The sequence below is a fragment of the Oncorhynchus gorbuscha genome, linkage group LG25 (genome assembly GCF_021184085.1).
Source record: "Oncorhynchus gorbuscha isolate QuinsamMale2020 ecotype Even-year linkage group LG25, OgorEven_v1.0, whole genome shotgun sequence".
Classification (NCBI taxonomy): Eukaryota; Metazoa; Chordata; class Actinopteri; order Salmoniformes; family Salmonidae; genus Oncorhynchus; species Oncorhynchus gorbuscha.
Genome location: NC_060197.1, coordinates 31400357 through 31422489, shown reverse-complemented (window position 1 = coordinate 31422489; position 22133 = coordinate 31400357). Strand labels below are relative to the sequence as shown.

The window sequence follows — 22133 nt, the reverse complement described above, 5'->3', positions numbered from 1 at the left end:
TAAACCCCTCCAGTCCACTCATCTGAACCTTAATCTTAGTTTCACCTCATCAACATCCTCGTTTACCGAACCTAACCAGGCAATTACAGGAATGAGTTGTGGTGTGTGAAGACTGATAATGTGTCAATGTCAAACATTGTCCCCTGCTTCATCCTCTGTGAATGTGCACTACGAATCATAGTTTGGTTGTGTTTTTGCATGTAGGCTATCTGCTGCGCCAGTTAAGAGGAACTCTTGCGGTTTGCCGTTGAGAATTTCCCCTTGTCTGAGTGTACAGTGAGTGCCAAGTCTGACAAACTGAAGTGACGCGAGCTCAACCACAGAGCTGCTACTGTTCCAGATCACATGCTGTTCACAGTATTAACTCTTGTATTACTGAAAATCTGTCACGGGTCCATATGGTGGGGGTGGGCAATAATGTTCAATCTGGCTTCTGCTTGAATTAATTGGAGTCTTTTCATTTCAAGTAGTATGTATTGTCTTGACTTTATCTCACAAAAAAGTCATTGCTGCTTCAATTATCATGAAAGGAATCAACTTTTGCATAGTAGGCTAAATTGCACAATGCTCATGCAGTCAATTCTGGTGTCTTCTGGGGGATTTGTACTAGCGGAGTAGGCGCAGGGGAGCCACACCCACCCAATGAGATTGAGCAAAAATGCTCTTTACTTGTCTGGTTTCCAAACGGGACATTATTTGTCTTTTTACCTAAACTTGCAAACACCATAAGATAAAATTCATAGCAAACACTGGTTTAGTCAGATTTGATGAAATATAAAAACAGATTCACTGGAATGACATTCACTCACGGGGTGGGTTGCCAAAAATAACTAACTGCAAGCCACACCCCCAATAAGCCACGAATATGACTGCATTGAGGCATAATGTCACTGTGCTTCTATGGCTATATATACACCATGTCACGGTTTATTTCATTTGTTCATTTAGCACACCAGACAGCTCATAGTCCAGTGCCTTTATCACAATCAACACACCCATTTTTTTCGTTGTTGCTTCAATTAGCTTGTTGCTTCAATTAGCTATAAAATTTCTCTAAGCCTCAAGGCAAAATGTGTAGAATAGAATGAAATGAGCTATAAAACTATACATTTTCCTCTATTGTTGGAAAGATATATACACTACCGTTCAAAAGTTTGGGGTCACTTAGAAATGTCCTTGTATTTGAAAGAAAAGCAGATTTTTTGTCCGTTAAAATAACATCAAATTCATCAGAAATAAAGTGTAGACATTGTTAATGTTGTAAATGACTATTGTAGCTGGAAATGGGTGATTTGTTATGGAATATCTACATAGGAGTACAGAGGCCCATTATCAGCAACCATCACTCCTGTGTTCCAATGGCACATTGTGTTAGCTAACTATGTTGTGTTAGCTAGCTACACAACACTGTGTACTACTTCCTTCACAGAACAGTGTAAACTGTCTCTAACAAGAATAGAAAGAGGAGTGGGAGGCCCCGGTGCACAACTGAGCAAGAGGACAAGCACATTAGAGTGTCTAGTTTGAGAAACAGACGCCTCACAAGTCCTCAACTGGCAGCTTCATTAAATAGTAACCACAAAACACCAGTCTCAACGTCAACAGTGAAGAGGCGACTCCGGGATGCTGGCCTTCTGGGCAGAGTTCAGTGTCTGTGTTCTTTTGCCCATCTTAATCTTTTCTTCTTATTGGCCAGTCTGAGATATGGCTTTTTCTTTGCAACTCTGCCTAGGCCAGCATCCCGGAGTCACCACTTCGCTGTTGACGTCGAGACTGGTGTTTTGCGGGTTATTTTAATGGACCATTTGTTTTGCTTTTCTTTCAAAAGCAAGGACATTTCTAAGTGACCCCAAACTTTTGAACGGTAGTGTATATTTTTGGCCCACCCATATATCTGGCTGTGCCACTGTTTTGTACGGTATATTTTCAGTCCAATTAGTCAAAACCTCATTGGACTCTTCTCTGACACAGTACAGTTAACATAATACAGGTCTGGGGCCGGTATGTTCATAGTGATACCCATTCCTATAAAGTCACTACATCCTGGGTAGAACAGAAGCACTTTCACAGCTTTGTGCAGATGCTGGATATTCAAGTACTGTATGAATGAATCAGCAAAAGAGGGTGAATCCACACTGTATGGATATACAATATGCTTCCAAATGTGTTGTGATGTCTAGTTGCTACACCCTCCATTCCACCAGCGTCTCCATGGCATTTGGGTGGCAGTATCAGTCTGGTACAAAACGTATTTAGCCCAGCCTATGGAGCACTGGAGACATACTGATGGGTCTGTTACAGGGGTAGTTGAGTTAGTAGTGAGGGCTCCCTCTTCCCTCATACTGGTGTCTGTGGAGGCTCCAGTGAGATGAGTGTCTGGGATGTCAATGTTCTTTCCCTGTGGAAAATAAGCCAAACATGCATCTGCGTAAAACAAGATGTCTCCGAAGCCATGTGATGTTTGTCAGAGACATTATTGTTTCATTTTTTTCAACTACGGTAAGAATAGCTTTGTCTGTAGTCTCACATCCCACATTTTCCAAAACTGAAGTAAAAAAAGGGGAAGCAGGAAACACAGCAAATGATAGCTATCAACTTTCTTAACTTTGTCAGAGAATATACAGTATAAAATAATACGTTTTTTAAAATAATCAGTACTGTTTCTGGTTGGTCTACACAAGTGAGTATTTAGTCATGTCTTTCAGTATTCATCCATTCATCATTCTCCAAGCCACTGGGCTCGACAAATGAGTGTGCATAAAATGAGTAACACATTTTGGCATTTATCTTAACCACAAATATTTTAACACATACCGTGGCTGTGGATGCAGACGAGGCGTCGTGGCACGCACGGTCCACTCGAGAACGCTTTTCAGGTGGCGGGAACAACAAGGGAACCGGAGATGCACCTGCTCCAAGAGTTCCTCTTTACGCAAACCGTAGACGATTGGTGCTATGCACTGCGCCAAACTAAAGAAGGCAAAGCTCACCACCGCTGACAGTTCTTTGGTCCCCGACTGAAGGTGTTCTTGTTTCTGGATAACTATTAGCACAAAGTTGGGGAGGATGTACACGGCGAGTTGAGTAAAGTGCAGGGCGATGGTCTTGCATCCGACACTATTGCGTCGATTTATCACCCCCAACCTTCGCCCCTCAAACAGTATCCTTACATAACTGTACAGAATCAATATCGTACACACAGATATCAGCAAGATTTTTTTCAGTTCACCTTTCTTCAGCTGTTCCCGTCCACATTCCCCATTTGGACCAGTTGCGTCCAGCTCCGTCTTGGGGAGCAGAGTGAGGGGAATAACCAGCGCGAGCCCCCACGTCAGTAGTCCAACTAACCAGGGCCAATGCCAGACAGAACTGTACTTCATAGGGTGACAGACAGCAAAATAACGGTCCAGCGCCATAGCAGTGAGAGTCAGGAGTATATTGGACGCGCTGGTGATTAGGACAGTTACCATGGCCACACAGATGGATGCCACCAGCCTGGCGCCGAGGTAAATCTGGAGGTAGAAAACAGAGCACATCCCAAAGTACACCAGAGCTGACATCAACAGGTGAAAAACTAACACAAAGCGCGCATGGCCCCGAAGTCGCTCCTCGCGCACTATAGTCCAGTTAATGACGATGTTGAAGAACGCCAATATTATGAAGGAGACGGTAGACGCACAAACCCGTACATAGGTGTAGTCCTTTGCGCCCGTTTCTCCAGTCCCGTTTGGTATTGACATTATTCCTCTTCTGATACTGGATTTGGGGTATTGGATTTTTTCATCGTGGCCTCTTTCTTCTCATAGTTTCCAACACGTGTAAAAATTGAGTGATCATCTCATCAATCTGAGTACTTCCAAGACATTCAATGCAATGGTCTAGTCTGAGTGAGAGAATTATCTCTCTTACTCACCCCCACCCCCCTCCTCTTTCTCTGTCTGGCTGTTTGTCAATCACAAAGTGAGCGAGTGTGCACAGTGCCTAATGCCCACATTTCATTATAGTATTTTTCCCATCTTCAACTGGAAACTATGCTTTTGGGTATCTAAATAACCAAAACTCATGCTAAACAATAAAAATGTCTCCACCAACATGTGCTGCTCTGATACAGGATAGGACTTTTACTCTGAGGGACACAGGCCCTTTATGTTACCACATACATAATTTACTTTATCAATAAACATAACAAATATTCCAATACAATAAATTCGATACTGTCACTTTTAAATTCAATTCAAATGAGGACTAAGAGCGGAAGAACATGTGTGACGTTAAGTGACGTGCAAGGCTCTTTTAAGCACGATCCTAAAACAGTTGAGACGTTGCCATCTAGTGCAGTTTTAGCAGAATTACGACCACATACTATACAGTGCATTGGGAAAGTATTCAGACCCCTTGACTTAATACACATTTTGTAACCTTATAGCTGTATTCTAAAATTGATATCCCATAATGACAAAGCAAAACAGTATTCTTTAGAAATTGTTGCTAATTGATTGAAAATCAAAAACTGAAATATCACATTTACGTAAGTATTCAGACCCTTTACTCAGTACATTGTTGAAGCACCTTTGGCAGCGATTACAGCCTTAAGTCTTCTTGGCTATGGCACTACTAGCTTGGTACACCTGTATTTGGGAAGTTTCTGTTATGCAGGTGAATGAGGACCCAAAAGCGACTTAGCGAAAACAGAGTCTTTATTCCAGTATATGGCAAAAGTAATAATCCTGGAAAAATCAAGAAGAAAACAAAACAGGAAAAAACTTAAATCCACTCGTAGTAACGAGGACAGACTGGAGACTCGACCATTGACTGCAGGTTGCTTCGGGAAGGCACCGACCGTAGCAGACTAAGACACCTGCTCACACGCAGCATCTGAAGGAGACAAGACACGGCAGGGCGAGACAAGGACACAGCACAGCGAACATCATACAAGGATCCGACAAGGACAGAAGCGGAAAACAAGGGTAGGGGACAGGTGTGAAAAGACTAAATGAGTGAGTTAGGAGAATGAGGAACAGCTGGGAGCAGGAACGGAACGATAGAGAGAAGAGGGAGGGGGAGAGAGAGGGATAGAAAAAGGGAACGAACCTAATAAGACCAGCAGGGGGAAACGAACAGAAGGGAAAGCACAAGGACAAGACAATATATGACAAAACATGACAGTACCCCCCCACTCACCGAGCGCCTCCTGGCGCACTCGAGGAGGAATCCTGGCGGCAACGGAGGAAATCATCAATCAGCGAACGGTCCAGCACGTCCCGAGATGGAACCCAACTCCTCTCCTCAGGACCGTAACCCTCCCAATCCACTAAGTACTGGTGACCACGTCCCCGAGAACGCATGTCCATGATCCTACGTACCTTGTAAATAGGTGCGCCCTCGACAAGGACGGGGGGGGAAGACGAACGGGGGCGCGAAGAAAGGGCTTGACACAGGAGACATGGAAGACAGGATGGACGCGACGAAGATGTCGCGGAAGAAGCAGTCGCACAGCGACAGGATTGACGACCTGGGAGACACGGAACGGACCAATGAACCGCGGAGTCAACTTACGAGAAGCTGTCGTAAGGGGAAGGTTACGAGTGGAAAGCCACACTCTCTGGCCGCGACAATACCTAGGACTCTTAATCCTACGTTTATTGGCGGCTCTCACAGTCTGCGCCCTGTAACGGCAAAGTGCAGACCTCACCCTCCTCCAGGTGCACTCACAACGTTGGACAAACGCCTGAGCGGAGGGAACGCTGGACTCGGCGAGCTGGGACGAGAACAGAGGAGGCTGGTAACCCAGACTACTCTGAAACGGAGATAGCCCGGTAGCAGACGAAGGAAGCGAGTTGTGAGCGTATTCTGCCCAGGGGAGCTGTTCTGCCCAAGACGCAGGGTTTCTAAAAGAAAGGCTGCGTAATATGCGACCAATCGTCTGATTGGCCCTTTCTGCTTGACCGTTAGACTGGGGATGAAAACCGGAAGAGAGACTGACGGAAGCACCAATCAAACGACAGAACTCCCTCCAAAACTGTGACGTGAATTGCGGACCTCTGTCTGAAACGGCGTCTAACGGAAGGCCATGAATTCTGAACACATTCTCAATGATGATTTGTGCCGTCTCCTTAGCGGAAGGAAGCTTAGCGAGGGGAATGAAATGTGCCGCCTTAGAGAACCTATCGACAACCGTAAGAATCACAGTCTTCCCCACAGACGAAGGCAGACCGGTAATGAAGTCTAAGGCGATGTGAGACCATGGTTGAGAAGGAATGGGAAGCGGTCTGAGACGACCGGCAGGAGGAGAGTTACCTGACTTAGTCTGCGCGCAGTCCGAACAAGCAGCCACGAAACGGCGCGTGTCACGCTCCTGAGTAGGCCACCAAAACCGCTGGCGAATAGAAGCAAGTGTACCTCGAACGCCGGGATGGCCAGCTAACTTGGCAGAGTGAGCCCACTGAAGAACAGCCAAACGAGTAGAAACAGGAACGAAAAGAAGGTTACTAGGACAAGTGCGCGGCGATGCAGTGTGAGTGAGTGCTTGCTTAACCTGTCTCTCAATTCCCCAGACAGTCAACCCGACAACACGCCCATAAGGAAGAATCCCCTCGGGATCGGTAGAAGCCACAGAAGAACTAAAGAGACGGGATAAGGCATCAGGCTTGGTGTTCTTATTACCCGGGCGATAAGAAATCACAAACTCGAAACGAGCGAAAAACAACGCCCAACGAGCTTGACGTGCATTAAGTCGTTTGGCAGAACGGATGTACTCAAGGTTCTTATGGTCAGTCCAAACGACAAAAGGAACGGTCGCCCCCTCCAACCACTGTCGCCATTCGCCTAGGGCTAAGCGGATGGCGAGCAGTTCGCGGTTACCCACATCATAGTTGCGTTCCGATGGCGACAGGTGATGAGAAAAATAAGCGCAAGGATGGACTTTATCGTCAGACTGGAAGCGCTGGGATAGAATGGCTCCCACGCCCACCTCTGAAGCGTCAACCTCGACAATGAATTGTTTAGTGACATCAGGAGTAACGAGGATAGGAGCGGACGTAAAACGCTTCTTGAGGAGATCAAAAGCTCCCTGGGCGGAACCGGACCACTTAAAGCACGTCTTGACAGAAGTAAGAGCTGTGAGAGGGGCAGCAACTTGACCGAAATTACGAATGAAACGCCGATAGAAATTAGCGAAACCTAGAAAGCGCTGCAACTCGACACGTGACCTTGGAACGGGCCAATCACTGACAGCTTGGACCTTAGCGGAATCCATCTGATTGCCTTCAGCGGAAATAACAGAACCGAGAAATGTGACAGAGGATAAGATAAGATATGCCATTTAGCAGACGCTTTTATCCAAAGCGACTTACAGTCATGTGTGCATACATTCTACGTATGGGTGGTCCCGGGGATCGAACCCACTACCCTGGCGTTACAAGCGCCATGCTCTACCAACTGAGCTACAGAAGGACCACAGGGGAGACATGAAAGGCGCACTTCTCAGCCTTCACGTAGAGACAATTCTCTAAAAGGCGTTGGAGTACACGTCGAACGTGCTGAACATGAATCTCGAGTGACGGTGAAAAAATCAGGATATCGTCAAGGTAGACAAAAACAAAGATGTTCAGCATGTCTCTCAGTACATCATTAACTAATGCCTGAAAAACAGCTGGAGCATTAGCGAGACCAAACGGCAGAACCCGGTACTCAAAATGCCCTAACGGAGTGTTAAACGCCGTTTTCCACTCGTCCCCCTCTCTGATGCGCACGAGATGGTAAGCATTACGAAGGTCCAACTTAGTAAAGAACCTGGCTCCCTGCAGAATCTCGAAGGCTGATGACATAAGGGGAAGCGGATAACGATTCTTAACCGTTATGTCATTCAGCCCTCGATAATCCACGCAGGGGCGCAGAGTACCGTCCTTCTTCTTAACAAAAAAAAACCCCGCTCTGGCAGGAGAGGAAGAAGGCACTACGGTGCCGGCGTCAAGAGAAACAGACAAATAATCCTCGAGAGCCTTACGTTCGGGAGCCGACAGAGAGTATAGTCTACCCCGAGGGGGAGTGGTCCCCGGAAGGAGATCAATACTACAATCATACGACCGGTGAGGAGGAAGGGAGTTGGCTCTGGACCGACTGAAGACCGTGCGCAGATCATGATATTCCTCCGGCACTCCTGTCAAGTCACCAGGTTCCTCCTGAGAAGAGGGGACAGAAGAAACAGGAGGGATAGCAGACATTAAACACTTCACATGACAAGAAACGTTCCAGGATAGGATAGAATTACTAGACCAATTAATAGAAGGATTATGACATACAAGCCAGGGATGACCCAAAACAACAGGTGTAAAAGGTGAACGAAAAATCAAAAAGGAAATGGTCTCACTGTGGTTACCAGATACTGTGAGGGTTAAAGGTAGTGTCTCATATCTGATACTGGGGAGAAGACTACCATCTAAGGCGAACATGGGCGTGGGCTTCCCTAACTGTCTGAGAGGAATGTCAAGTTTCCGAGCCCATGCTTCGTCCATAAAACAACCCTCAGCCCCAGAGTCTATCAAGGCACTGCATGAAGCAGCCGAACCGGTCCAGCGTAGATGGACCGACATGGTAGTACAGGATCTTGATGGAGAGACCTGAGTAGTAGCGCTCACCAGTAGCCCTCCGCTTACTGATGAGCTCTGGCTTTTACTGGACATGAATTGACAAAATGTCCAGCAGAACCGCAATAGAGGCAAAGGCGGTTGGTGATCCTCCGTTCCCTCTCCTTAGTCGAGATGCGAATACCTCCCAGCTGCATGGGCTCAGTCTCTGAGCCGGAGGGAGGAGATGGTTGCGATGCGGAGAGGGAGAACACCGTTAACGCGAGCTCTCTTCCACGAGCTCGGTGACGAAGATCTACCCGTCGTTCTATGCGGATGGCGAGTGCAATCAAAGAGTCCACACTGGAAGGAACCTCCCGGGAGAGAATCTCATCCTTAACCTTAGCATGGAGTCCCTCCAGAAAACGAGCGAGCAGCGCCGGCTCGTTCCAGTCACTAGAGGCAGCAAGAGTGCGAAACTCTATAGAGTAATCCGTTATGGATCGATCACCTTGACATAGGGAAGCCAAGGCCCTAGAAACTGAACGATCAAAAACCTGTATCATCTCCTCTTTAAAGTTCAGATAATTGTTAGAACACTTAGCACTTGCCTCCCAGATAGCTGTGCCCCACTCTCGAGCCCGACCAGTAAGGAGTGAAATGACGTAAGCAATCCGAGCTCTCTCTCTTGAGTATGTGTTGGGTTGGAGAGAGAACACAATATCACACTGGGTGAGAAAGGAACGGCACTCAGTGGGCTGCCCAGAATAACATGGTGGGTTATTAACCCTAGGTTCCGGAGACTCGGAAGACCAGGAAGTAGCTGGTGGCACGAGACGAAGACTCTGAAACTGTCCTGAGAGGTCGGAAACCTGAGCGGCCAGGGTCTCAACGGCATGACGAGCAGCAGACAATTCCTGCTCGTGTCTGCCGAGCATAGCTCCCTGGATCTCGACGGTAGTGTTACGAGAATCCGTAGTCGCTGGGTCCATTCTTGGTCGGATCCTTCTGTTATGCAGGTGAATGAGGACCCAAAAGCGACTTAGCGAAAACAGAGTCTTTATTCCAGTATATGGCAAAAGTAATAATCCTGGAAAAATCAAAAAGAAAACAAAACAGGAAAAAACTTAAATCCACTCGTAGTAACGAGGACAGACTGGAGACACGACCATTGACTGCAAGTTGCTTCGGGAAGGCACCGACCGTAGCAGACTAAGACACCTGCTCACACGCAGCATCTGAAGGAGACAAGACACGACAGGGCGAGACAAGGACACAGCACAGCGAACATCATACAAGGATCCGACAAGGACAGAAGCGGAAAACAAGGGGAGAAATAGGGACTCTAATCAGAGGGCAAGATAGGGGACAGGTGTGAAAAGACTAAATGAGTGAGTTAGGAGAATGAGGAACAGCTGGGAGCAGGAACGGAACGATAGAGAGAAGAGAGAGAGGGAGGGGGAGAGAGAGGGATAGAAAAAGGGAACAAACCTAATAAGACCAGCAGGGGGAAACGAACAGAAGGGAAAGCACAAGGACAAGACAATATATGACAAAACATGACAGTTTCTCCCATTTTCCCCTGCAGATCCCGTCAAGCTCTGTCAGGATGGATGGAGAGCGTCAACGGCACCGCTATTTTATGGCCTCTCCAGAGATGTTCGATCGAATTCAAGTCAGGGCTCTGGCTGGGCCACTTAAGGACATTCAGAGACTTGTCCCAAAGCCACCCCTGCATTATCTTGGCTGTTGTCCTGTTGGAAGTCCTGAGCGCTCTGGAACAGGTTTTCATCAAGGATCTCTCTGTGCTTTTCTCTGTTCATCTTCCCCTCTATTGTGATTAGTGTTACAGTCCCTGCCGCTGAAAAACATCCCCACACGCATGATGCTGCCACCACCATGCTTCACTATAGGGGTGGTTTCCTTCAGATCTGACGCTTGCCATTCAGGCGAAATAATTCAATCTTGGTGTCATCAGACCAGAGAATCTTGTTTCTCATGTTCTGAGAGTCCTCTAGGTGCCTTTTGGCAAACTCCAAGCAGAGTTTAGGTGTCTCATACTGAGGAAATGCTTCCGTGATACAAACGGAGGAAGATGTGTGCTTTAGGATCAGGGACGCCTCTGAGCGGTTGGGTAGGCTGTTTGGAGTGTTTAACGCATTAAAAAAATACTATGAAGCCCCCCCCACTTCTAAAACCGAAGTTGCCGCACAGGAAGTACACATTTTTTTTAAAACCTCAAATTGGTGACGTTAGTATTGAAGTTTATAGTCTTCACAATCTCACAAAATCGAAGGCTTGAAACACATCAATATATTTGGTGCTTGCAGTGTTTATGTCATATGCGCCGGTAGTGGAACTTCATGGATTTGATTATGAAGTTATGCCCCTTAACGATAAAAACGAGAAAAAAAACCCACAGAATTTGGTATTCAGACCATTTTCTATGAGACTCGAAATTGAGCTCAGGTGCATCCTGTTTTTCATTGATCACCCTTGAGAGGTTTCTACAACTTGATTGGAGTCCACCTGTGGTAAATTACATTGATTGGACATGATTTGGAAAGGTACACACCTGCTACATAAGGTCCCACAGTTGACGCTGCATGTCAGAGCAAAAACCAAGCCATGAGGTCGAAGGAATTGTCCATAGAGCTCCGAGACACTCCAATTTGCTTACCACCCAACTAGGTCTACAGACAATGCAATCTCAACCACACTGCCCTAACCCATATGGACAAGAGGAATACCTATGTGAGAATTCTGTTCATCGACTACAGCTCGGCATTCAACACCATAGTACCCTCCAAGCTCGTTATCAAGCTCGAGACCCTGGGTCTCGACCCCGCCCTTTGCAACTGGGTACTGGACTTCCTGACAGGCCGCCCCCAGGTGGTGAGGGTAGGCAACAACATCTCCACCCCGCTGATCCATCTCCACCCCGCTGATCCTTGTTAGTTAGATTACTTGTTGTTATTACTACATTGTCGGAACTAGAAGCACAAGCATTTCGCTACACTCGCATTAACATCTACTAACCATGTGTATGTGACAAATAACATTTTAATTTGATTTTGATTTGATTTGACAGGATTGTGTCGAGGCACAGGTGTGTGGAAGGGTACCAAAAAATGTCTGCAGCATTGAAGATTCCCAAAAACACAATCGACTCCATAATTCTTAAATTGAATGCACTCTACATTGATAAATGGCTACGACAAGTTGTCATCTATCGACATATATGTAGTATATAATTGAGATTTGTCTGCTAGAAGAGCGCAAACGGTCCCAGTTCCATTGATTGATATACCATGTTGACGTGACTGATTAATTTGAGCACGCTATTGATTAATCAATTCCAGTCTTGAGTGACCATTTGGTAAATATTGGTGCGTGTGTATATTATAAGGTACTAGTTTAGAAAAATGCAAGTAATCTGAACACAAGTGTGACGTGTGTGTAGCGAGTAACTTTTATGTATTGGTCTTCAAAATATCATGACTTATTGCAGGATATTGATTATGAATTTGGATACCTGAAAGCGGTATTTTGACACTCAAGCAACAATAAAAAAATTAAAACAGGAAGCAGCAACACTAACATTAAAAATGATTTTTTTCTGACTATAAATTGTACTTTTACCATTTTTCAACATTATTTTACTTTATCAGGTCAAATGAACCCAACAACTTGCTTTGATTTATTGATTTTGAAGATATTACTGAAATCGTGAAAATATTTTTGTCCTGACAATAAAGAGGAGGACCCTAACAATTATAATATGAGTATGTATTATATCAAAATAATATCGTCCTGATATACATCAAAATGTCACTGGACCCACAATAATTAAAGTACTCCTAAAGGTTTTTTTGCTACAATATGGTGGATTTAGGCAGAGACAAAAGTGTAACCTATGCCAACTTTTATAATAGGAACCGATCTTACAGCTTTCCGCAATGACCTTATAGATGTGCTCATCAGTTCTTTGGAATAGCCTGCTGCACACAGTTGTTCACTCTGCTGCAACCAGTGTACACCCTTTCTCTACTCAGGCTGCAGTTGAATACTAAGAAAGGTAAGACTACAAATTCCGTAAATGTATATTCATGTATTAAAGAGTACGTTCTTTCATATTGCATGACTTATTTAACGTCGTTTTGTTTAAATCGAATGAGATGAGTTTATATTTTTCCCACAAGAAACCGGAACTATTGGATTAGAGATGGATATAAACTTGAATAGTTATTTAGAAAATACGTGTTCCTGGTTGGTTGCATTTTATTTACAAAACTTTCAAGATTCGACAAGATAAGCGATATAAATGAATAGCACGTTTTGTTTTTCAATAGTTTTTATTTTTCGTATGAATGTATTATTCAATATGAATGTTCGACATTATTTGATACTTTTATTTGATTTATTTCACCTTTATTTAACCAGGTAGGCAAGTTGAGAACAAGTTCTCATTTACAATTGCGACCACATGATACAGGCACATGCTGTTTGCAGCAACAACAAAACATTTTTGGAAATGTTACAACATGTATTTTAAATAAATACATTACTATAAAAATTATTTAACTTAGAAATTATTATTGTTCAAGATAGTAGTTTACCATTTAACATGCAAATGTATAATATCTAACTACATCCTTTCATGCATTTAAAAGCCCTTATCAGCCCAGTACATCTCTCTCCCCACTAAATGTAAGCTGTTCTCTTCCTCCCCTCCCTCCTTTCCTTCCTTCCTTCCTTCCTTCCTCCCTCCCTCCCTCCCTCCCTCCCTCCCTCCCTCCCTCCCTCCCTCCCTCCCTCCCTCCCTCCCTCCCTCCCTCCCCCTCCCTCCCCCTCCCTCCCTCCCTCCCTCCCGTCTTACTTCCCTCTCTCTCGCGTGCGCGCTCTCTCTCTCGCTCTCCTTTCCTCATTCCCTACCTCCTTGGGTGTGTTGTGGTGTAGCCATGGCTGTCCAGCAGCAGATCACCACTGTAACCACCACCCAGAGCTCAGGGCAATGGAGCACAGGACTGTTTGACTGCTGCTCTGACATGGGCACATGTAAGTCATATCGAGTCACTTCCATAATATGCTCATCTCCACACCAAGATCTAGGTGTATGTTTTATTTTGTAATGTATATTTCTATTATTATTTTTTCGATTAATTCAGAGTAGGCATACATATTCATTATACAGTTCAATTGAAAAAATAAAACTGCAGGCCTACCAGGGGAGGGGTCTGAGCTGTGTTTTCCTGTGCGAATCTAACATTTACTGGAAGGGAAATGGGGGTGGTTGGAGGGTCAAGGAGAACCCGATTGGAGAATTACAAACACAAAGCCAGAGCTAAGTGGGTGACGTCATCAGGAACCATGGAGACCAAGGGGGGCTGCGCTCCAGGAATGTCAATGAATGTTCAGTGTTACAGGGAGGGACAGAGTTTGTTTCATTTAGATATTTTATATGAACATCGCCGCCAGCCCGCTCATTATACGCGATATGGCAGCAGATTGACGAGGGCTGTCATGTTAACAAACATATCCTAAAAACAGGACAGGTAAAAGTGAAATGGACAATATGGAATGGACAATCACAACTGTTGTCCAGGAGTTTCACGCCATTGTCATGATAAGGGGTTTCAAGTTTGTACCATTTTTGACAAGTTGATCATAGCAAAACATAAAAATCTTCTGCATTTCCCGCTGTGTAAATACATTGCAAATAGGCTCCTGCTAAAGTTGTGTAGCTGATATTCACAGCTTAAATTACCAAATTGATTAGTCACTGGAATCAGGACTAATAAAGCCAACGCAATGGCAGGTTTTACAAACTGTGGGCCTACGTGACCATGAGCTGATGTCTTAGGGACATGTTTTTTTGGTCCTGTCTGGATGTCGTTTTTGGGGTCTTACAAATGGTAGACTTACCACATAGATGGGAATTCATACAATTCAATTTCAGGCTACATCTCAGTAAGCACGGACTGACATCAACGCCTTGTGTACATCTTTTTCTTATGCAGTTCTGGACCGGCCTTGATTTCCACATCCATTGGTTTTTGGTCCGATCTGGACCAAATCTGAACCAATCATAGACGTCTATGTTAGGTTCAGATTTTGTCCGGTCTGGACCCAGCCTTGATTTGGCCTAAACATAGATGTCTATAAATGACTTATTTTCAACTTTCATACAGAACCCAATAATTAGCCTGATTTCTCAACATCCAGAAAATACATATTTTCAATGTCATGGAAAGTTTTTATTTTAACCATACGGAAAATACCATTTCACCTTTCATTCAGATCCTGAATTGGACCTAACTTCAAGGTCTGGAAAATACAGTTGAAGTCAGAAGTTTACATACACCTTAGCCAACTTTTAAACTCAGTTTTTCACAATTCCTGACATTTAATCCTACTAAAAATGCCCTGTCTTAGGTCAGTTAGGATCACCACTTTACTTTAAGAATGTGAAATGTCAGAATAATAGTAGAGAGAATGATTTATTTCAGCTTTTATTTTTTTCATCACATTCCCAGTGGTCAGAAGTTTACATACACTCAATTAGTATTTGGTAGCATTGCTTTTAAATTGTTTAACTTGGTTCAAACGTTTCGGGTAGCCTTCCACAAGCTTCCCACAATAAGTTGGGTGAATTTTGGCCCATTCCTTCTGACAGAGCTGTTGTAACTGAGTCAGATTTGTAGGCCTCCTTGCTCATACACGCTTTTTCAGTTCTGCTCACAAATTTTCTAGAGGATTGAGGTCAGGGCTTTGCAGGGGTGGGACCAAGTCATTGTTTTACAAGTCACAAGTAAGTCTCAAGTCTTAGCACTCAAGTTCCAAGTCAAGACCGTCAAGTATCAAGTCAAGTCTCAAGTCTTTCACTTTGAGTTTCGAGTCCTAAACAAGTCATAATGGGCTCCTCACCAAATGTGATACCATTTCATTTTTTTAACAAGAGTAATAGTTAGTATATTACATTTACACAAATCATGAATGCCTTATATTTATCCATATATTTATTATTTTCCAAATAAACTTTATATTTCCATGGAAATACATGGGTAGCCATGACAAAGAACCCCCCCCCCCCCCCCCAATAGTGCTCGACTATCGAGGATCGCTGTGGGGTGCAATCGGGCGATGTATGCTTGTACACAATCACCCAACCACAATCGCCCAACCTTGTTTTAGGAACATCAGGCAGGATTTAGGCTTCCAACTGCCTAGCCAGCTGTAGCTCAATCTTGGGTGCAATGATCACGTTCCCGCACTGACTGACTGTGTGGATGCTCATTGATTTAACATTACGCTAGCTTACATGATACACGAGTAAAGTAATAAAATATATAGCTGTCGGCTATATTAGCCATGACTTACCGTTCTTTGTGCAGCTTCAAATGTCAAACAACGTTGGAAATTGTTGTGCCTCCGTCTGTAATTTTCTTCAAGCATGTTTTGCAAGTTGCAACCTGTTTTTTGTTGATACAGAGTCTTCTTTATAACCAAAAATAATAATTTTGGGTATCATCTTTCCAAGGGCTCCATCTCTAAATTCACCCGCTAACATTCCTCTGCACTGCCACACACAACTTTTTCTCAGCTGGCACAATTTGATTGGCTGATGTCCGATTCAAACTGTAATCAGTTAAATGAAGAGCTGCACACTTTTTAAAATAGCATTATTTTTAATATTTGGGCTTGGGGAGGATATCAAGTCAGGTCAAGTAATACGGCTCAAGTCCAAGTCAAGTCACGAGTCATTGGTGTTCAAGTCAAGTTGAGTTGCAAGTCATCATATTTGTGACTTGAGTCTGACTCGAGTCCAAGTCATATGACTCGAGTCCACACCTCTGGGGCTTTGTGATGGCCACTCCTATACCTTGACTTTGTTGTCCATTTACATTTACATTTAAGTCATTTAGCAGACGCTCTTATCCAGAGCGACTTACAACTAGGTCCCGAGGGAGGGTGGCACATTCGGTCTTCAACTAGGTCCCGCGGGTCACAAAATGATTGTATTTCAATGACTTGTCAAGCTGGACACAGTGACGAGACTAAATATGTACGTCCATTTAAATTTCCTCACAGTTTTTTTTAAAAGTATAATTTCTACTCGTATTAGTCAAAACGACCCGCGGGCCTGAATTAGAGTCCAGAGGGGCGTGATGCTCCGCGATCTCCTTTCCTCGGAGGTGTCCACTAGGCTAAAAGCAGTGTCTTATATCACTCACTTCCTGTCAGGTCACTAAAGGGAAAGAAACAAGTGCACACTTCGGATGAAATGATTAAAACTTTGAGAGGTTGAACCGGTACCTTTTGGCCCATCTGGGTTGCCGTAGGTCTCCCAGTTCTGTCTTGACTCGTCATTGGTCAGCGCGGAGTGTGCTTTGTCCTTATGCTATTTTGCCACAACATTGGAAGTAAGCTTGGGGTCATTGTCCATTTGGAAGACCCATTTGCAACCAAGCTTTAACTTCCTGACTGATGTCTTGAGATGTTGCTTCAATATATCCACATAATTTTCCCCCCTCATGAAGCCATCTATTTTGTGAAATGCTCAAGTCACTCCTGCAGCAAAGCACCCCCACAAAATGATGCTGCCACCCCCGTGCTTCACGGTTGTGATGGTGTTCTTCGGGTTGCAAGCCTCCCCCTTTTTCCTCCAAACATAACGATGGTCATTATGGTCAAACAATTCTATTTTTGACAAGGTCCACAAGGTCCTTTGCTGTGGTTCTGGGATTGATTTGCACTTTTCACACCAAAGTACGTTAATCTCTAGGAGACAGAACGTGTCTCCTTCCTGAGCGGTATGATGGCTGTTTATACTTGCGTACTATTGGTTGTACAGATGAAGGTGGTACCTTCAGGCGTTTGTAAATTGCTCCCAAGGATGAACCAGACTTCTGGAGGTCAACAATTTGTTTTCTGAAGTCTTGGCAAAAAAAATATATTTTCCCATGATGTCAAGCAAAGAGGCACTGAGTTTGAAGGTGGGTCTTGAAATCCATCCACAGGTACACCTCCAATTGACTCAAATGATGTCAATTAGCCCATCAGAAGCTTATAAAGCCATTACATAATTTTCTGGAATTTTCCAAGCTGTGCATGTTCATTAATTGCGTATGGTTCATTGAACAAGCATGAGAAACAGTGTTTAAACCCTTTACAATGAAGATCTGTGAAGTTATTTGGATTTTTACGAATTATCTTTGAAAGACATTGTCCTGAAAAAGTGATGATTCTTTTTTTGCTGAGTTTACTTTTGATAATTAAGTATATTTAAAACCAAATACTTTTAGACTTTTACTTAAGTAGTTTATTTTACTGGGTGACTCACTTTTACTTGAGTCATTTTCTATTAAGGTATCTTTACTATACAAGTTTGAAAATGTGGTACTTTTTCCACCACTGGTCGGTTGATGGTTTATGGTTTTCCGTTATTGATCTGTAGTTGTTGAGAGCTCTCTAGAGAGCTGGAGAGCGAAGAAGAGAGGGAGAGTTGAGATCTGACTCACTCTGTCTCAACCATACCCAGCACTTAGTGGTGGGACTGAGGGAAAGAGGGAGAGGCTGAGTGGGAGGAAGTGGAAGAAACGAGAGAAGAAATTATGATGAGGTAATATATACAGTTGAAGTCAGAAGTTTACATACACCTTAGCCAAATACATTTAAACTCAGTGTTTCACAATTCCTGACATTTAATCCTAGTAACAATTCCCTGTTTTAGGTTAAAAAGGATCTCCACGTTATTTTAAGAATGTGAAATGTCAGAATAATAGTAGAGAGAATGATTTATTTCAGCTTTTATTTCTTTCATCACATTCCTAGTGGGTCAGAAGTTTACATATACTCAATTAGTATTTGGTAGAATTGTCTTGAAATTGCTTAATTTTGGTCAAACGTTTCGGGTAGCCTTCCATAAGCTTCCCACAATAAGTTGTGTGAATTTTGGCCCATTCCTCCTGACAGAGCTATTGTAACTGAGTCAGGTTTGTAGGCCTCGTTGCTCGCACACGCTTTTTCAGTTCTGCCCACAATATTTCTATAGGGTTGAGGTCAGGGCTTTGTGATGGCTACTCCAATAACTTGACTTTGTTGCCATTTTGCCACAACTTTGGAAGTACAGTGGGGCAAAAAAGTATTTACTCAGCCACTTATTGTGCAAGTTCTCACACTTAAAAAGATTAACTTTAACTTCCTGACTGATGTCTTGAGATGTTGCTTCAATATATCCACAGAATTTTCCTGCCTCACGATGCCATCTATTTTGTGAAGTGCACCAGTCCCTCTTGCAGCAAAGCACCTCCACAACATGATGCTGCCACCCCCGTGCTTCACGGTTGGGATGGAGTTCTTCGGCTTGCAAGCCTCTCCCTTTTTTCCTCCAAACAAAACAATGGTCATTATGGCCAAACAGTTCTATTTTTGTTTCATCAGACCAGAGGACATTTCTCCAAAAAGTACGATTTTTGTCCCCATGTTCAGTTGAAAACCGTAGTCTGGCTTTTTTATGGCGGTTTTGGAGCAGTGGCTTCTTTCTTGCTGAGCGGCCTTTCAGGTTATGCGAATACAGGACTCATTTTACTGTGGATATAGATAATTTTGTACCGGTTTCCTACAGCGTCTTCACAAGGTCCTTTGCTGTTGTTCTGAGATTGATTTACACTTTTCGCACCAAAGTACATTAATCTCTAAGGGACAGAACGAGTCTCCATCCTGATCGGTATGACGGCTGCGTTGTCCCATGGTGTTTATAGTTGTGTACTATTGTTTGTACAGATAAACGTGGTACCTTCAGGCGTTTGGAAATTGCTCCCATGGATGAACCAGACTTGTGGAAGTCTACAAACAAAATTCTGAGATCTTGGCTGATTTATTTGGATTATTCCATGATGTCAAGCAAAGAGGCACTGAGTTTGAAGGTAGGCCTTGATATACATCCGCAGGTACACCTCCAATTGACTCAAATGATGTCAATTAGCCAATCAGAAGCTTCTAAAGCCATGACATCATTTTGTGGAATTTTCCAAGCTGTTCAAAGGCACAGTCAACTTAGTGTATGTAAACTTCTGTCCCACTGGAATTGTGATACAGTGAGTTATAAGTGAAATAATCTGTCTGTAAACAATTGTTGGAAAAATGACTTGTGTCGTGCACAAAGTAGATGTTCTAACTGACTTGCCAAAACTATAGTTTGTTAACAAGAAATTTGTGGAGTGGTTGAAAACAAGTTTTATTGACTTCAACCTAAGTGTATGTAAACTTCCGACTTCAACTGTATGTGTTGAAAATGAGTTTATTTACATACATTTTTGTATTGTTTTTCCTCTTTTTTCACACAGAAAAAAAGTTTGTTATGTCACATTGTAATCTACTGCATATGAATCATCAAGTATTACGTACTTATTACATAATATTACATATTACATGATGACCTTGAATTTTTGTGCCTCCCCCCCTCCAGGTTGCTGTGCCACTTGGTGCTTCCCCTGTTTTCAGTGTCAGACGGCCTCCCACTACGGCTGGTGTGCCTGTATGCCCCTGCTGGACCCATGTGCCTTTATGGCTGTCTCCTGCTGCATGCGCTCCTCCATGAGAGAACGCTATGGCATTCAGGTACAGCACGAGCCCTGGGAGATTGCAGGGTGGGTGGGTGGGGAAAGTGGGTGGGATGGATTGGGAAAAGAGGGTAGACGGAGGTGGGGAAGCTGGGAGGGGAGGTGAGTGTGGACAGAGGGTGCAGGGGCAGGTGGGGGTGGTACCCACAGCACCTCTCATTTACCCTTCTGAGGGGAAATGGTGTTGGAAACTATCAGACGTTTGAGGTGTTAAGAAATATCATTGGTGTGCTTGGAAATGTTGTTGTTCTTAGTGTTGATTCCCCTTTAAATATAACGCTAAATATGGAATTAACTACAACCGTATCTCTCTTCTTCTTCCTCTGAACCTTTCTATTCTTCTCTCCACCTCTATCCGTATCCTCCTTTTAACTCTGTCCTCTATCTGTATCCTTCTTTTAACTCTGTCCTCTATCCGTATCCTCCTTTTAACTCTGTCCTCTATCCGTATCCTCCTTTTAACTCTGTCCTCTATCTGTATCCTCCTTTTAACTCTGTCCTCTATCCGTATCCTCCTTTTAACTCTGTCCTCTATCCGTATCCTCCTTTTAACTCTGGCCTCTATCCGTATCCTCCTTTTAACTCTGTCCTCTATCCGTATCCTCCTTTTAACTCTGTCCTCTATCCGTATCCTCCTTCTAACTCTGTCCTCTATCCGTATCCTCCTTTTAACTCTGTCCTCTATCCGTATCCTCCTTTTAACTCTGTCCTCTATCCGTATCCTCCTTTTAACTCTGTCCTCTATCCGTATCCTCCTTTTAACTCTGTCCTCTATCCGTATCCTCCTTTTAACTCTGTCCTCTATCCGTATCCTCCTTTTAACTCTGTCCTCTATCCGTATCCTCCTTTTAACTCTGTCCTCTATCTGTATCCTCCTTTTAACTCTGTCCTCTATCCGTATCCTCCTTTTAACTCTGTCCTCTATCCGTATCCTCCTTTTAACTCTGTCCTCTATCCGTATCCTCCTTTTAACTCTGTCCTCTATCCGTATCCTCCTTTTAACTCTGTCCTCTATCCGTATCCTCCTTTTAACTCTGTCCTCTATCCGTATCCTCCTTTTAACTCTGTCCTCTATCCGTATCCTCCTTTTAACTCTGTCCTCTTGACGTGTCCTTGTCCTCTGCTTTCATTTTCTATCCATCTCTCCTTCTTTCTTCCCCCTCTCAGGGTTCGAACTGCGTGGACGTCGGGTTGGTGTGTTGCTGCTACGCTTGTGCCTGGTGCCAGATGGCTCGTGAGGTTAAGACACGGACCACATCGGGCATCCAGCAGGTTCACATGGTCACCCAACAGCTTCACGTGGCTTAGGACCCAGAAAAGAGAGTGGTAAACTAGATGGCCAAGCAAGAAGTGCAATTTCACCAGAAATGTTGAGCAAGTGCTTTAACTTTTTGTTCCTTATCTTGCGTGACGGTTAACATGGGGGCGTACTGTTTGCATTTTATAGTTTGAAAAAGAACACACTTCCATAATTTTGCTATCATGGCTGAATAGTGACGTCCATAAATGAGGGCCATGCATATAATACCACTACAATCTATAGCAACCATACTGTGTGTTGAATGTACTGTATACTTCAGATGTGTCTTTAGGAGAGAAATGCTATACCATCATTATTGTCTGAATAACCATTGAATGTTCATGTCAGGCTTTAAAACATTATAAACAGCTTACCATGTACTTGCCCTTCTTGTGCACTTGTCTTTTCTTCCTAGTCCTGACTTTGCTGAACGCTGCTCCATCAAGGAAAGGTTTGCTTAAAATGACTGTGATATGTGATTGTCTTACCTAGCTACCTTAATATTAATGCTCTGGATAAGTGTGCCTGCCAAATGACTAAATGTGTAACCTGTGATTCAAATGACAACCACATTTCAGTTGAGTGTTCTTATGTTTCAATCCCTTTAAGAGTGTGCTGCTAATCTCAGCTTGTAACCTGTATAAA

At 43.8% G+C, this 22133-nt stretch overlaps 2 protein-coding genes across 2 annotated transcripts; one reads left to right on the top strand and one right to left on the bottom strand.

The window, feature by feature from the left end:
- Window positions 1–1758: 1758 nt before the first annotated feature.
- Window positions 1759–4083, bottom strand: LOC124014362 (odorant receptor 131-2-like). Its single transcript, XM_046329259.1, has 2 exons — window positions 2815–4083; window positions 1759–2398 (listed from the first exon to the last, which is right to left on the bottom strand). Exons 1-2 carry the CDS (start codon window positions 3738–3740, stop codon window positions 2338–2340), a joined length of 987 nt encoding a protein of 328 aa, XP_046185215.1. The 5' UTR covers window positions 3741–4083; the 3' UTR covers window positions 1759–2337.
- Window positions 4084–12475: 8392 nt separating this feature from the next.
- LOC124014390 (cornifelin homolog A-like) lies at window positions 12476–21873 on the top strand. Its single transcript, XM_046329298.1, has 4 exons — window positions 12476–12642; window positions 13524–13622; window positions 20035–20186; window positions 21356–21873. Exons 2-4 carry the CDS (start codon window positions 13526–13528, stop codon window positions 21494–21496), a joined length of 390 nt encoding a protein of 129 aa, XP_046185254.1. The 5' UTR covers window positions 12476–12642; window positions 13524–13525; the 3' UTR covers window positions 21497–21873.
- The last annotated feature ends 260 nt before the right edge of the window (window positions 21874–22133 follow it).

Coding starts and splice junctions, on each gene's coding strand:
- LOC124014362 (XM_046329259.1), bottom strand. CDS start 3,740: ATGTCAATACCAAACGGGACTGGAGAAACGGGCGCAAAGGACTACACC. Junction 2,399..2,814: donor CGTCTGCATCCACAGCCACG/GTATGTGTTAAA, acceptor TATTTTCCACAG/GGAAAGAACATTGACATCCC.
- LOC124014390 (XM_046329298.1), top strand. CDS start 13,526: ATGGCTGTCCAGCAGCAGATCACCACTGTAACCACCACCCAGAGCTCA. Junction 13,623..20,034: donor CTGCTCTGACATGGGCACAT/GTAAGTCATATC, acceptor CCCCCCCTCCAG/GTTGCTGTGCCACTTGGTGC. Junction 20,187..21,355: donor GAGAACGCTATGGCATTCAG/GTACAGCACGAG, acceptor TCCCCCTCTCAG/GGTTCGAACTGCGTGGACGT.